The sequence below is a fragment of the Entelurus aequoreus genome, linkage group LG19 (genome assembly GCF_033978785.1).
Source record: "Entelurus aequoreus isolate RoL-2023_Sb linkage group LG19, RoL_Eaeq_v1.1, whole genome shotgun sequence".
Lineage (NCBI taxonomy): Eukaryota > Metazoa > Chordata > Actinopteri > Syngnathiformes > Syngnathidae > Entelurus > Entelurus aequoreus.
Window position 1 is genome coordinate 32,288,932 of NC_084749.1, and position 17,646 is coordinate 32,306,577.

At 41.2% G+C, this 17,646-nt stretch overlaps 1 protein-coding gene across 3 annotated transcripts; it reads right to left on the bottom strand.

Annotated features, from left to right (window-relative positions):
* Positions 1-3,021: 3,021 nt before the first annotated feature.
* On the bottom strand, positions 3,022-17,150 carry ivns1abpa (influenza virus NS1A binding protein a). 3 transcript variants are annotated; one of them, XM_062028314.1, is made up of 15 exons: positions 16,933-17,150; positions 12,352-12,605; positions 12,023-12,157; positions 11,020-11,189; positions 10,846-10,921; positions 10,578-10,751; positions 8,898-9,023; positions 7,451-7,561; positions 6,888-7,029; positions 6,562-6,786; positions 5,395-5,516; positions 5,198-5,324; positions 4,999-5,130; positions 4,152-4,325; positions 3,022-4,081 (listed from the first exon to the last, which is right to left on the bottom strand). In XM_062028314.1, the coding sequence occupies exons 3-15, from the start codon at positions 12,131-12,133 to the stop codon at positions 3,819-3,821; spliced, it is 1,953 nt and encodes a 650-aa protein (XP_061884298.1). In that variant the 5' UTR covers positions 12,134-12,157; positions 12,352-12,605; positions 16,933-17,150; the 3' UTR covers positions 3,022-3,818. The 3 variants fall into 3 exon arrangements, with proteins under 3 accessions (XP_061884298.1, XP_061884299.1, XP_061884300.1); XM_062028315.1 differs by lacking the exon at positions 16,933-17,150 and adding an exon at positions 12,915-13,006; XM_062028316.1 differs by lacking the exon at positions 7,451-7,561.
* Positions 17,151-17,646: the final 496 nt, after the last annotated feature.

Genomic DNA, 17,646 nt, shown 5'->3' on the forward strand with positions numbered 1-17,646 from the left:
TTTTGCTTTTGTGTCGTTCTTATTATATTAACATGCTATGAATTCACTTTGTTTATATTGAAATATCTTTGTTATGAACACGTTTGAAGTCTTTTTGCAAGCAAGTGAGGGCAAACTTGTCCAAATGCGCCTTTCTGTAATCAATAACATTTGCATTCAAAATTATTCAACAAAAATCACAATTGTTTTCCACAATATTACTATGACGGTATATATTTTTTAAATCAGAATCAGAAATACTTTAATAATCCCCGAGGGGAAATTAACATTTTCAGCACAATCCCATTCAAGATCAGACAAACATTACAGGGAGACAGAACAGGATCGCTGACGGGTCTGCCAACTTCCGGCGCCCCTTACAAAAAAGGTGAGAAACAGGTAAACGCTGGGGACGGGGGGGGGGGGGGGGGGGGGGGGTGAATCAGTGTAATCCTGGGCCCCTGGAGAGAGGGTCCAGACTGAGGCCAAGTGGAAAAAACTCATAGCCATTGCACACATAAAAAACTTGTGTGTAAGAGGGAAACATTAAAAGAGCAGAGCTGATGCAACCAGCTACTTCTACACACAGCCACAAAAGTAAAACAACAACAACAAAAAACATATACACTGTGGTGGCCTCTGCGGTGTTCCACGCCATCGTCTGCTGGGGTAGGGGGAGCATGGCCAGAGACAGGAGCAGACCCAACAAAGCAACCAAGAGAGCCGAGTCCACCAACGGCCGCCCACCAACTCTTTTTCAACTAAATTGTACATGTTATACATGTTTTTTTGACCAGGTTATTATAATTTAAACAGCATAACCTTTATATATGCACTGTAGTTCTCTGCAAGTCCACCACATGTCCCCAGTAAATGAAATGCAGGATAAAATAAACTGTATACAATACAGTTGATTTGATCTTTCATAACAATAATAATATAATGCATAATATTAAGAATAATACTATACAGTGTATTGTATTATTTTGTAATGAAGCTGAGACTGCACATTTAATTAATACAATTTAAAATATTAATATAAACTACCTTTTAAACATCAGAAAAATAGCATTTATTTCATTTACAAGAAAAAAAACAATTGAGTTAAAAGTCAGACTTTAGACGTGTTCTTAGGTTTTCACTCAGTCCTGTTGCCCGAACACATGACCCATTTCTGACAGATTTGGATTATTCCACAAGTCACATGGTCCACCGGAAGTTGCACCATTGACCTCAATTCTTTTTCTGTATACGGTATATATTTTTTAAGACCGGGGGTGTTAACATCTCATCACACTCCTGTTACCTTTAAATGAACTGTTGTGTTTAACCGCTGTAATGTGCGTAGTGTGCGCAGATGCAATGTGACTCAATTTCACGTCTTTGCTAATTCTACGTTAAAAACTGTCTTGTGACTCAAATGTACATTAAACCCTCATTTTTCGCTGTTAATCGGTTCCAAGTATGTCTGTGTTGAATGCATTTCCGCAAATTAGAAATGATGTATTGTAAATTGAACGGCATAAAAACCTGACTTGAAATAACACGCGCATCGTTGTCTTAACATTTAAAGGCGGGACTGGATGCAAGGCCACGATACAGAACAGCGTGCTCCGCTTGGTTAGGTCTCCTCTTGTGGCCACTGATGAAAAGCAACACTTCCCATCCAACCTGATGGAGCTTGAGAGGTGCTGCAAAGAGGAATGACCAAAAAGGAATAGGCGAAACCGCACAAAGTAATAATAAGTAAAATAAACTTTTTTGATTTTAGCAAATGGCTGCAATAAAACAGAATGAAACATTTAAAGGTGTCTTAATACTTTCTGTACAATATCTAAAAAAATGTGTATATGTATATATATATATTATATACTGTATATATATGTATACGGTACAAAGAAACGTATAGTTTTGCAAATGTATTAAAAATAAAATCCACACTATATATATATAAATATATAAAGTATAATTTATACAGTACAGGCCAAAAGTTTGGACACGCCTTCTCATTCAATGCGTTTTCTTTATTTCCAACCCCATTGATAAAGCAAGAAATTCCACTAATCAACCCTGATAAGGCACACCTGTGAAGTGAAGACCATTTCAGGTGACTACCTCTTGAAGCTCATCGAGAGAATGCCAAGAGTGTGCAAAGCACTGATCAGAGCAAAGGGTGGCTATTTTGAACAATATAAAACATGTTTTTAGTTATTTCATCTTTTTTTGTTAAGTACATAACTCCACATGTGTTCATTCATAGTTTTGATGCCTTCAGTGACAATCTACAATGTAAAGTCATGAAGATAAAGAAAACGCATTGAATGAGGTGTCCAAATTTTTGGCTTGTACTGTTTATATACACATATGTATATGTATGTGTGTGTGTGTATATATATATTATATATACTGTATATATGTACATACATATCCACATGTAGCTTCCCATTTGTAGACCGAAGTACAGTGCGCTGTGTGAGTGATCCAAGCTAATTGAATTAGGTGCACGTGTCTGAATGGAAATGAGGGGATTAACGTGGACTCTGCTTGGTGACGCCACACTGGCACACAGCCTGCAGCATCCAACGTCACGCAGGAGGATGTGAGGTTCATTTCACTAATTTGGTGAAGGCCAGCAATGCTGTCAAGACAGTCAAGTATGGTTGTGGTTTAGAGGTTTTGTGTTTCAACTCAACTCTGAAGCAGCACCATGTTTGTGTTAAGTTATCATCCAATATAAATGTAGCGTGGCAAGATAAGGTTACATGAACTAAAGAATGCTAATTGAACATGTGAGGTCATGCAGAAGTAATCTGCACAAGCAAGTTTAATTTAGTGGTCTGTGAGCCAGCTCATCTTGAGCAGGAAACTGGTGGCTTAGTGTCCTCTTGAGAAAAGCGGTGGCCGTGGAAGATCAGACGTGACCTGACCTTTCAAGAAGCAAGGTGCTATAAATAAGATTTAAGTGCTGCGGCCATTTTGTAGAGCCTACTTTATTGATACCAACGACTCTTAAAGACACATTGCACTCCCCAGACACAAAAATTCAATTTAAATGATTTATTAAGAAATATTACAAATGTGAATCTCATTCTTAACTTCCAGAAGAAAAAAAAATCTGCCAATGCTTGACACAGGAGGATGTTCAGCAAAACTGCATCTACACACATGAATTACATCACAAAGTCATGTTTGGTTAGCAGAAGCTTGCTTGTGCGTGTGTGGTGTGCACATTACAACTCAACTAAAACTGGCACTGGTTAGATTTACTGACTTTAGCTGTCTGCTACTAATTTGAGAAATGTGCTGTGTATAAAAATATAAAAAGGCCATTATTTCAGATTCAAAAACGCAATCCAGCAGGTTTAAAACGCCACACAGACGCACACTCAGGTTCTTTCCAGGTGTTGATGAAGTTGCACAGTGAGTAAGGCTTCAAATCAACTCTTTCGTATGTGACCAGTAGTAAGTAGCTCATCTTGAAAACCTTCCAAAGTGATAAAACTTTAAAGAAAAGCACTAAGTGTGTAGTAAATGTTGGCATGTGACAAGAATGAGTAACAAACAATATTTACAGCACGTAGAACAATGTACGCAATATGAAAAGGCTTCATTCGTGTTGCTGTGGGCAACAAGACCCCCCCACTAAATATAAGCTAGTCTTCACTGAAGACCCCTTGTCGAAACCCACCTATCCCTCCCACCCCCACCCAAACAAGCACTCATATCTCTCACACACACACACACTCAAACATACACGCGGAACATCACAAAACACTGATTACGTCACTAAGCCTGTTAGTTTGGAGAAAGGCAAAGAAGCACTGAAACTTCCTAACCCTTCACTCGGGGACGGGGGAGGGGGGCTTGGTGCAGTCGGTCCACTCGTCCACCTCGGGGTTGTACACCTCCATCGTGTTCAGGAAGTCGTTTCCGTCGAAGCCGCCCACGGCGTAGATGGTGTCGCCCAGCATGGCCACGCCCGCGTTGCTGCGAGACGTGGTCATGCCGCCCAGCATCCTCCACTCGTTGCGCGCCGGGTCGTACGCCTCCACGCAGCGCAGCGCGCGGGAGCCGTCGAAGCCGCCCACCACAAAGAGTTTTCCTATAGTCAGGAGTGCACAGTCAGCATATTTGGTGATTTCGCCATGCGTGCACTTTGGGTGTGGGCTTACCGGCAGAGACGGCCACGGCCGCCCCCCTGCGAGCCACGTTCATTGGTGCGATCAGGCTCCAGGTGTTGTTCTCGGGGTTGTAGCGCTCCACAGTGTTCAAGCAGTTCCATGACTCCGCCCCTCCGATCACATACATAAAACCGTCCAATTCGCACACCGCAGCCTGGTGCCGCCCTGGAAACAAAGTTAGAAGAAGCCATTTTATCACCAGCGTGAGGGGGAATAATAGTGAGTGGAGATGTCTGATAATATCGGCCTGACGATATTACCGGCCGATAAATGCTTTAAAATGTAATATCGGAAATTATCGGTATCGTTTTTTTTATTATCGGTAATTTTTTTATTAAATCAACATAAAAAACACAAGATACACTTACAATTAGTGCACCAACCCAAAAAAACTCCCTCCCCCATTTACTCATTCACACAAAAGGGTTGTTTCTTTCTGTTATTAATATTCTGGTTCCTACATTATATATCAATACAGTCTGCAAGGGATACAGTCCGTAAGCACACATGATTGTGCGTGCTGCTGGTCCACTAATAGTACTAACCTTTAACAGTTAATTTTACTCATTTTCATTAATTACTAGTTTCTATGTACCGTAACTGTGTTTATATATTTTTTTACTTTCTTTTTTATTCAAGAAAATGTTAATTTATTTATCTTTATTTTTTAAAAAGGACCTTATCTTCACCATACCTGGTTGTCCAAATTAGGCATAATAATGTGTTAAATCCACGACTGTATATATCGGTATCGGTAATTAAAGAGTTGGACAATATCGGAATATCGAATATCGGCAACAAGCCATTATCGGACATCCCTAATAGTGAGGTCCCGTACTGATGTTGAGGGGGGCACAGTTGGACCAGGTTTTGTTCACTGGGTCAAAAGCATCGCAGTTCTTCAGTCCTTTCTGCCCACAAGGGTCCGACCCTCCAACAACGTACAGCTGGTTGTTCAAGGAGCAGACGCCTTCAAGGAGAAATTGATTAGCGAGGTGCTCCACGCTTTATTGCTTTAACATGTCGGACACGCCCACCTGCATTGCAGCGGTTTGTCCTGAGCTCAGGCACTTGAACCCACTCGTTGGCGTGCGGATCGTATGTCTCCCCACAGCTCAGCTCATCGGAATGTCCGTTGGAGCCGCCGATCACGTACAGCTGGCCCTGAACGCAGCATTGATATCACATGGTGTTGTCACGCGCTGGCACAAGGGAGGTAAAGAGCAGGGAGTACCATGAGCACGCTCATCTGGAAACGAGCTCTTGGGGTTCTCATAGGAGCCATGAAGGTCCAGCGGTCTTCTTTGGGGTCGTAACACTCCACAGTCCTCAGACATTCCTCTCGGTTGTAGCCGCCTGCAAATCAGAAAGAATTCAAAGATAGAGAGAAGCAATAAGTATATGTACATTAGTACCATCGTTCTATTAGTAATGTGTTCCAAAAGGTCTCCCAAAACATTTATAAATGTCAATCCAATGAATCCACTCCAGAGACAAAAACATACCAACACAAAACATGTTTTATACAATTATATTTTCACATACAAAAAACTGAACCAACATTTAACATCACTTTTAACTTAAAAACTTATGACACCAACACCACTGTTGTACTTACACATTTGATGGTGAACTCAATAGTGTTGTCACCTTATTTAAAGTGCTGCCACTCACAACTCTTTGGTCATATTCTGCTTGGCAGGGTTTACTTTGGTAACTTTTTGTAGTTTCAGTTCTGTGATGTTATTTTGTTAAATCTGTTTCCTGTTCTGTGTATGCAACAATTAATGTAATAATCACGTTCATTGATTAATTTCACAAAAAACCTATCAAATCTGACATTTCTTCGAGATTTAAAATGTGTTGTTTATTAATGTCTGCAATAATAGCAATCAAATAACATTATTAGATTAGTACAAAATAAAGTAATTGTATTATATATAAGACTAAAGGGAAAACACAGATGTTATTGTCATACATGCCTATTTATTCATTTTTAATAATCTGTTTTATGCAGTGTTAAGAAGTTGAATGCACATAATTAGGTAATCCTGTGGAATAGTGCTGTCATTCTACAAGCTCCTGATAGGTTAGGGTTGAAAAAGAGTACCGTATATATGCTGCACCATATTGGACACCTTAGACCTTTTAGCTGCAGTTTTTTCCCTACACATGGCCTTCAACATCACATCCTAACAGATTGTGCATGGTGGGTTATCTGCGGTCAGTCATGTGAGATTTTTTGTTTGAGCACTCGATTGTGAGACAGATTAGTTTGTTACGGGCAATGTTTGGCCAAACAATAACTGAAAACCGCTTTTGGTAAAAATGTTTTTCAAAAAGCCGAGACACCACAGTACCTACAAAGCTCCATCAATACAGACTAATCGTTTGTACACACCTGCTGCGATGATCCTGGAGTTGAGCGATGCGGTGCCCAGGCCGGAGCGAGCATAATGCATGGGTGACAAAGGATGCTCTTCCAGCTCTTCAGGCTGGGCCTCAAAACTGAGGCTCTTCATCAGACAGGGGGTGGCAGAGGGGGAGGTCTGGGGGCTGCTGCGGCCGTGCACGAAGATCACACACAACACACCATCCAGCACAGCCAAACACAGGTAGGTGTTGTCTGCGAGAAGATGAATTATTGTTATAGACTGCAAGCGACGTTAGCTTTAATATTTGTTTCCCATCTCTCCTCGTGTCACTTCAGAAGTTAAAGATGCTTACTTGTGGTTTTCTCGGAGGCAATGTACTTCCACTCTCTCCTGGTGGTCTGTTTGGGAGCATTTGCCGCTTGGTTGGAGGGTGAAAGGCTTCCCGAGGAACTGCAGCTCATCTGTCTCTGGGTACTCTCTCGTACTGGCTTCTTCTGCAAGAGCACAGCGCAGCTACAGCAGCCAAGCTCGCTCCACACACACGCGCCACAGGCCCAACCGATGCCCAGCACCAACTAACCACAGCAGTGCCTACTCCTGATCAAGCTGGTCTACTGCGGACCCACATAAACTAACCCCAACACCATCTGACAACAACAATGCTGCACTGCAGTCAAAGACTAGTCTTCCATGACAAAGCACTGGCATATTTGAATTAATTACTAAGAAAATCACATTAAATGTAAGCTGAGACGTTATAGTCCAGCTCTCATTGTTTATGTAGTGGCTGTATAGAAGTGTTTCATGAACACAGGCCGTGTTCTAGTTCTTGCCTGGCCAAGCATAAGCTAAACACTGCAGACACAATGTGGCTAGGATTCACTGCAGTGAAGCTGGGCACACACTTGTCAGTACCTGCACAAACTGAAGGTGGTCCTCCTCGCCACCAAACACCTCAGTGTGCCCCTCAATCATCAGCCCTCCATCCACCAGCTTATGGTCAGGTGAGTAGTACAGCAATTGCACCTGAAAGACAAACAGGAACAACACACCCATGTGGCTGTCTCCATGGCAACAAACATTAAACCCCTGCATAAAGGGGATTAGAAGAGGGCAGTGCTGTGAAGAGGAGGAAAAAAGGACAGAGTCCTTCAACTTCAGGTGCTTGGACAAAGAGTTTCCCTAAAAGATTGCAGCCGAGGCACGGAGCTGATTCAACGTTTGAGCCCAAGAAGGTGCCTGGCAAGGGATCTCCCTAAATTGCATCTAAAAACAAAGAAGGGTGGGTGAAGCATGACACACTCCATTCAGCAAGATCTTCTGTGAAGAATCGAGAGGGGCTACACATGCCCCTTCATTTAGTCTGCTGCTTGGAAACCAGTCCTCCAGCTGAAGGAGCTGCTCATTGTGATAGCAGCCACACTAAGCAGTCAAATACAGATGACATAATAGTGCACTGCAGCTGTAGTCAGCATTTTGGAAATTCTCCTTGTATCTTCAATAGTTACCCATTTCACAAGGTATGTCAAGAAAATGTACCAAAAGGGTTTTTTTGTTTGTTTTTTTAAAATGGAGGGGTTGAAAAAACAAAAATCTTGTGATTTCTTGTAGCCAAATATAAACCAATGCCTTTTTCTGGTGCCCAATCAGATTGGTTTGTTAAATGCCGCTTGTATTTTGGGTGGTAAAAAGGCATTGAAAGACTTGACAGTGAAAAATGTGAAGCATGTGTGCAATAGGCATGGACAGATGGGAGCACAGTGTTGCTTGGCTGCAAAGAGAGGCTGCTGAGAGGCAGTAGCACACCTCTCTTTTCTCTGACTCATTACCCTGGTGGCTCAGTCCCGGCTCTTCAGTCTGGTCCCTTGCTGCTGCAAATTAACCTACAGGAGAGATAAATCAACGGGGAGGAGTGCCTGTTAGTTCTGGAGCAACAAACACGCACCTGTGCAGATAGTCAAGTGGCAGTGAAACAGATGAATAAAGGGTCAAACCTTCAAGAATCTTTTCTCTGTGTTTCACAGGAGAAGAGCACTGTAATACTTAGATGGGGTTGTAAGAAAAATCAACCACAACCCATAAGGAGAATGGAAACAAAAAAATAAAATAAAACAAGAGCAAACAGGGGCTCTTTTGGGCTCACCTCTAATTTGTGGCATGGTTCAGGCATACAGTTTCTTACTGCAAAAACCTCAACAAATCAGAGGAAAAAAGAACAATCCTGACATAGCAGCATGACAACAGCATGCTATTTCTATCAGCTCCCATAATGACTTCTTAATGTCAAAAACAGGAGTCAGAAGGAGGGGTAGGGGAAGGATGAAGATCAGCCCGAGTTCAAACGGCACACTGTGGTACTGACCTCCTCCATGAGTTGGTCCAGTTGATCTCCGTTCTCCCAAATGCTCCGCTGCACCCAGTTGAGCACCTTTGAGTAAAGCTTGCCATTGCTGGGCAGGGTCAGGTTGTCTTCTAGTATTACTTCCAACTGTGAACAGAGTAGAAGTGGAGTTTAGTTCACATGTGTGCAGGAGAACAGGAACTTAAAACTATGAACAGGACTTACATACGTCCTTATTTTGATTCTTGGAATATGAAATGATTGTACTAATGGTAAAATACTGAGTTAATGTATTAAAACACAATTGAACAAGTCAAGTGCATGGTTTCGAGTGTGCCACAGTTGGTAAGCCAAGACGCTGCAACCTACCAACATAAATGCCTTTATTGCAACATTTTTAATCTTTTCAAAAAGGCACAACGTCACAAGTGTTGTTAATCTTGTTGAAGCCAGAACAGTAAAAATACAAAAGATTATCCGGTGTTAGTCAACGTTAAGCCTGCTGGATCGTAATTCAGCGACAAAGGTAGACGAGAATAAATCAGTCAGAAATGGAGACAACATTGAGGATTTGTTTGGGCAGCTGGGTTGCACATTCTTAAGACATGCTTGTAACTAGGGGTGTCTCGTTCCAATATTTGTATCAGTTAAAAATCGGATTCGGATTGCATCTAAAATCTACCATAAGCTCCGATTCAAACAATCCTGGACAGCCAGTTAACAGCTAAATGTCCTCCAATAAACACACAAGGATTGTTTTTACTCTGATTTAAAAGAAAAGTAATTTACAAAATGTAAACACGGTAGGCTATGGGCTGTACAACAGCTAAACACACGAGCACATGAGCTAGACATTCATAATAAGTGTCCTTAATTGAACAATATTGCAGTCTAAAACACAACATTTGTCAACATAAACAAGTGAGTTTACAGATACAAAGTCTCCGATGCATAAGCGTATTAAGAGTATCCAGTAACAAATGTGTCCGCATCATTCAATGAATTATTGTGGCCACTAAATGTCACCAAAAAATAACTTAAAGGCAGCATAAGTCCATTGCAGATAATTAATAATACATAGGTTGGTGTTTTTCTACACCTACCCTTGTAATCTAACATTTTACACAACAAAATAATAAATGTATGATTTTTGCAGATATTGCATCGGATCAATATCGGCCATTATTCAAGGCTCCAATAATAGTTACATCAGGACAATCGTATTTAACCACACAAGACCCTCTTTAGTGTGATTGCATAACACACACACACACACACACACACACACACACACACACACACACACACACACACACACACACACACACACACACACACACACACACACACACACACACACACACACACACACACACACACACACACACACACACACACACACACACACACACACACACACACACACACACACACACACACACACACACACACACACACACACACACACACACACACACACACACACACACACACACACACACACACACACACACACACACACACACACACACACACACACACACACACACACACACACACACACACACACACACACACACACACACACACACACACACACACACACACACACACACACACACACACACGAAATCCCTTCCAACATGTGAACTGACCTGTAAGAACAAAACAAAGCAAGCGTGAAAACAACAAATATTTTACCTTGAGGCGGGGAAGTTTGAGGAAGTCCTCCTGTTCGGACACTTCCAGTAAGTGATCTTGAATGTAGGCGTCCACTTTGGCCAAAACTCTTGCATCTCCCATTGAGCTGGCAAAGTTGCGAAAAGAAATGGCATTCTGGAACTCCATCTTAGACAGCAGGTAGTCACCACAAATCTGAGGATTAGGAAATGTGGAGTTCTTAGCACTTCAATTTGTGCATTGATATGAATTTAAAACAAAATGTCTCAGCAAAATACTGAAATCCAACCTGCTTGACTCGCTCCATCTTGAACCTTTTAGCTGCAGAGTAAACATCCTTGACAAGCCCCTTGTCCGCCTTAAGCCTAGGTTATACACAGAATATGTTGTATATCAGTTTAAAGATGGTCTATGGTGACAAATGAAGAGAAACGTAAGGTCAAGTGAGAAGGCAAATACTAACTGGGCGGTGTAGGCATAGTTAAGCAAGATCTCCACAGCCTCTGGGTCCAAGTCCTCAAAAGTGACATGAGACACTCCATGGGGTTCAATGTCACTGTTGAAGATTTCAAACAAGTATGGACTGCAGCAAGCCAGCACAGCACGATGGGCCATCAACTCATGACCACATACCTGGTAAAAAAAAAAAAAAGTGTGTTTAATTTAAACACACTTTTTGACCTTGGACTGTACAGATTGTGTTTTCTTGCTGGGTTCAAAACATTTCAGTCAGTATTTTAGAAACTTCAGCTGAGCAGTGTATATGCACATATGCGTGGAACAGCCAATTTAAATGTACGGTACTGTATTTTAAGAAACTTCAGCTGAGCAGTGTATATGTACATATTTAGAAAAGCCACTTTAAATGTACCGTATTTCAGGAATGTTCAACTACTTGTCAACATATTTATTATAAGGTGTTATTTGCACCAGGTTACTCTCATTAAGCTTCTGGTTCCATCAAAAGTCCATTGTGTATTTTTGTCAAAACAGGATACAATTCCTGAGAAAATGTGTTAAGATGACAAAAAAACAAAAAATCAAGAACTAAGATCAGTCTGACATTTAAGGTATATTTTTCATATTTCTATCAGACTGCCCCAAATGGCAGTATAATCACATGTGCCAACCTTGCTCAGAATAAAACGGAAGGCACACATTGTCAAACTTGAGTTAACAAAACAAGAGGAGCCAACATTACACAGTAATCTTTTCCAGTTTCCTGTAATACAGCAAGTCTAAACTTGGTTTGAAACAAATATGTAAAAATTAACACATACATCCTGTCAACTCTGGATTGATGTGCTGGAACTGAAAAGCCCAACCTCAAATATGTCAGTTCCAACCCCCATCTGAAACCCCTCACTACTGAGCTCTTATGTTTCAGTGACTCAGCAGTCCGCAGTGTCAACGAGTGTAAAAAAGGTGCACCGGCTCATGGTGGTGAGTTTGCATTTAGATCATACCTGCAGTCTAACGTCGCAGAACTGACCACTCTTTCTCAGAGCGTTCATTTTAGCCACCGTGGAATCCAGGAAACTCTCATCCTCAAAGATCAGATAACCATTCGGAATCATTTTGGCTGAATTTGGGTAGTATGCCTGGTAAAAAGAACAAAAACATTTTTATTTTTTTTATTAATGCTTGTATTATTTTTAGACTTACAAAAATAGATGAATGACAAAGTATGTGACATGAGCGACATCATTAGTTTCACATGCTATTTATTCAGCCGGATTTACTCATTGAGGAGTACAGATTTAGTACCTACAATGTGCGTTAGTCACAATCTTACCTAGTAGAAGTTCAATTCACGGATAGTGCCAATTCAAAAAGTAGAATTGTTAACAGGCGAAGTAGACTTCACCCAAGGAGTGGGATGGGAAAGGTGTTGGAAGAAATGCCAGTTGACAACACAGGCGGCAGCAGAAGGGAGAGGGAGGGCTTCGACCCCAGCAAACTATCAGGCTTGAAGAGACTGCAATCAAGTCCTCGGGAACCCGTTGGCTATAGAGAGTTTCTTATTCTGTGTTGGTCATACATTATAACCTGGGAGAAAAAGGAGAGACAGAGTAAGATAACTGAAAGGGTGCATATTATTTTTAAATTGATGCTCTCGGAATCTTTTGAAAATTGTAAAAAAACGTATGCTGAAGAAAATAAAGTACAATGCTCTCCCTCATCTTTCATCAGTCAAACATGTGGCAGGACCGCATCTCCAAAATGTCAACGTTATAAAATTGTCCTTTTTAAAAAGGGAGCAAATTAAAAATGCTGCATTTCCAAAATGTTTTCCAAAAGTCACAAAGAATCCACAGCTGCCATCACATACAGTATATATAATCCTTTTCTCCACACCTGCTGATTGGTCCCGCCAGGCCAGGCAAGTGCTTTTATTCCGCCTCATGGCATCTGGTTGGTCTTATCTCACTCACAAGCAAGTCCCTCTGCGCAACTTTAAAGACAAGCCCCTTTAGCTGGCTCCACCCTATAGGAACACTCACTAAAAGGGTTGACCTATAAAGGACACATGTGCCAGTGCCACTACATGATATAAAGGTCTAGTTTGATGCATTTACTGTACACAAAAAAACTATTCTGAAAATCCAACAGATTCTCTCAAAGAATGTTTTTTTTTTTGTAGGACCGATTTAAATTATTATTCAAGAAAACCAAGGCAAGACAGACTTCAACAGCTGACAATCTGAAAGAGTAACCACACCCCAAGTGGCCTTCCTGGGTAGCCTTACTTTCAGCATTCTAGATATAAGTCCAAATGCAATTTTATAAGAGGAAATATATCAGAAATGTGTCTTGGTGTTGGCAAACTGACTAAATACCGTGGAGACGAATAAAAATAACAAGTGTTAACATTTTTACAGGGGAAAAGTATCCACCCGGGCCGGGCACAGCAATTACAGTAGTCTCTTTGTAATCCACAAAACCACATGTACGGCAGCATTGGCAACGAAAGCTATAATTCTTCCAGTCTGTGCGTGGTCAGTGGGAACAGTGACCCAGTTCTGGCTGCTTACACAACTACTTTCAGGAGACGACTTGTGAAGTCTTTTTTCCGCACTCCTTTGCATAGCTGGTTCCACCATAGCAGTCTGTTGACTTGCTCCGCTCATCTTTCCAGCAACACCCACACTGACAGCATAAATGATCCTTGCATTGGTGTTTGCTTATACAAAGCAACCTTGTGTAAATTTATAATTTTAGGCAAACTGACCCTTAAATAAGGGATTTGTTTAAAATACCGAATAAATTGCTATGCGGGCAGTTACTGACTAGTGTCCAAACTCAAGGCCCGGGGGCCAGATCTGGCTCAACACATAATTTTATGTGGCCCATGAAAGCCTGGAAATCATTCCCGTTCAAGTACTTAATCTTTTCTCACTCAAACGGTATATCTTTTTAAAATTTTGACAGAAATAAGACATGTACAGTTTTACATGTAATTAATATATAAAACATTTAACATTAAAGACTAATTTCAATATCTGCTTAACTAATGATTTCAAAGCAAGTTAACCATTAAATTGTACACTAATAATGACAGTAGATTTTACGGTAGAAAAACTAGAAAAAAACAGCGAAACTGCTTTTCCATACACAGTAATATGCTGTAAAAAAACACTGTAAATTTAACGGTAAATTTCTGGCAACTGAGCTGTGTACAGTCACTGTGTATATTAAAACATAATAACCAAATGCATAGGAGATTGTGAAATAATATCATGAGGTGAATCCTTATACATTCATATTCATAAATTATTCACTGTTACATGCGGGCCGCAATAACTACGATGTGGCCCTCAATTAAAACAAATTTGACACCCCTGCACTATGACAAGGCAAAAGTGATGCAAATGCCCACACAATGACCAGGGAACAACATTTACTATGAAAACATGTCAGGTGATTCAGTCACGTACCTATTAATAAATAATAGCTTCATTTTTGATAACGACGCAATATACACGAGAACAAAGGACAATAACTCAATATTTCCATGATACATGTTAAGCACAAAAGGTACAGGTGACAAACTCAAGGCCACATCTGCCCTACCTGTGAAAGCCTGGAAATAATGTGTCACTAAGGGATCAAGGCATTTAAACATTCTTGATTAATGTATTTCAATTGTGATAGAAAACTAAATTAATGCATGCAAATGTAGCTCCTAACTAAATGTTCTGATAAAAGAAATTCCAAGCGTATTTTTTCCACTGAAAACTTTTCAAATTAAATTCTACACTAGCCGAACTAAAGTATCTGCCTGTAATTTTGACTTCTGATTCCAGATTTTGCATCAGTTTGTTGGTCAATAATGATAATAAAATGAAGGGGCAATTGTGTAATTTTGCGGGCTTTTTGTGACAGTTGTGCCTTAAAATGCCCGATATCACTACAGCATTTTCAAAAAGCTGTGGCAAAATCGCCACCGGTGATGCAGGGAGACATTTGATTGGTTGGGTTTGAGTGGTGCAAAATTGATTGCCAAAAATGTCAACGATTGGCCAAAACGAACGGGAACATTGCAGGGATTGGGCCAAGTTGGGCGTGGCCTTGCACAATTTGGTTGAATTTGCAGTATCGCCAAGTCCTATAGGAACTAATTCATATCATGAAGCGGCCCCAGTGTGACATTCAACGACTGCGATGTGGCGCGCGATGAGAATGCGTTTGACTTGACACTCCTGCTATATATAGAGCAGTGGTTCTTAACCTGGGTTCGATCGAACCCTAAGGGTACGGTGAGTCAGGCACAGGGGTTCGGCGGAGGTCAAGACACACCCGACTCATCGTGTAAATAAAAACGTCTCCCTATCGGCGTATTAAGGATACGGCAACAGCTGACTGATTTGCAGGGGTGTAATTTGTTGTGAGTTTATGCACTGTGCTGGTTTTGTTCTTTGAACAAGGTGATGTTCATGCACGGTTCATTTTGTGCACCAGTATAAAAACATGGTAACACTTTAGTATGGGGAACATATTCACCATTAATTAGTTGCTTATTAACATGCAAATTAGTAACATATTGGCTCTTAACTAGTCATTATTAAGTACTTATTAATGCCTTATTCGGCATGGCCTCATTATAACCCTAACCCTCTAACCCTGGCCCCAACCCTAACCATCCATCCATCCATTTTCTACCGCTTATTCCCTTCGGGGTCGCGGGGGGCGCTGGAGCCTATCTCAGCTACCAAATAACTCTAAATTAAGTCTTTGTTACTTAGAATATGTTTCCCTAGTGTCCAAAAAAACTATAAATTAAGTCTTTGTTACTTAAAATATGTTCCCCATACTAAAGTGTTACCAAAAACATAACTTTGTCTTGAATTTGAAAAAAAACAACATTTTATTTTTCACTAAAGAAGGGTTCGGTGAATGCGCATATGAAACTGGAGGGGTTCGGTACCTCCAACAAGGTTAAGAACCACTGATATAGAGCTTCCTCCAGTGGTGAGGATGGTCTACTGCAAAATGTCGCCCAGTTTTAATGGAAGCTGTACTGCATCAATTGAACAAGTTATGAAATGTAGCGAAAATGTAAAAGGGAGGTGAATACTAAAACAAAAATTGCTTCAGCACTTCCCAATAGGACAGCATTTAAATAAAAAGGAAAGATTACAACAGACTATATATTTTCAAAATGGAGGTAAATTAAAAATGACTATATAACCATCAATGCAGAAATGAACTGACCTAATAATGCCTTGATGATAGAGCGGGTGTCAGGTTATATAGAAAATATATTTCAAATACTTTTAAATATGATAACAATGGAAGAAACACATTAAGTGGAGTTACACATTAGATGAATGACGGCTAGGTAACATATTAGTCACGATGTCCTTCGCGGTCCTCTGCCAAAGGAATATACCGGGGCCTACGGGCTTGGCCGTGTGCCGCCATATACATCCCGCCTTTGAAGGAGAGACTCACAAGCGCGCCATTAAAACAGCTCGTAGAAACATTCTACATTTCCAAAAGAGCGGGAGGACTTAGCATTCTGTGCTAGCAACAGCATTCCGGTTCCAACCTGCTGCTCATGGCTACAATGGCAGCCACGAGACTCGCACGCTAGCCAACGAAGACACGATGTCAAATGATGACACTTTGTCCAATAATGGCGGCAGCGGAACATTCTAAGCCGCTGGTTCGGCTGGCGAGAGGAGATAAAACAACGAATACTCTCAATGTGCGACATTGTCGGCGGCGGGAGGCAGACACACACACACACACAAAAAAGCCGGGCCATTTCCAGCAGTTTCCAGCTGATGACAGCCATTGTCCATCACTAAATACGTCCATTTTGAAACATTTGACTACATTAAACAACGTTTGTCTGTGAATTATATCTTACCTGAGGCTTTTGACAGCAGACGATATTAGACATATTTAGTAAAAATTCAGAGTTGGTTGTTTCGGGATGAAGAAAAAGGCAGCAAGGCGACTGGAGGAGCAGTTTGTCCGGCTGGTTGTTTTTTAATCTGGGCTTCTTCGTCGTCTTCTTCTTCCTGCTCCTAGCAGCGGACAGTCCACTCCACACACGCACACAGCTCTGGGGATTTGCGAGCAGGCGCGCTCCCGACTAAAGCTAAGCACCGGGCCACGCCACCCGTGACGTCACAAAGTGGGACGTGTTTATTCCGCGGGTGTCTTGGCAGTCACGTGATGTCTTTGACGCTACATGGCAACGCATGACGGATTATAGGCAGCCTGTCGCAACAGATAATGAGCACAAAGTGACGTGGTACTGATGCAACAGAGAGTTTTTCTCACGTTTCTCACTTCAACGTAATTACATTTACTACTTAAACAATGTTTAAAACAAAAACATGCACCTGGGCAGGGCCGGCCCGTGGCATAGGCCGTATAGGCAAATGCTAAGGGCGCCGTCCATCAGGGGGCGCCACGCCAGTGCCACAAATGTTGGAGAGAAAAAAAAAAAGTTGGTACTATTATTTCTAAATGCAAAAAATATTCCCACGTTAATTAAAATGCAAAGTAAAGCCTATTTAATAGAAATATTATTTGTTACAACATTACGCCCCCCAGCACGGTGGTAGACGGGTTA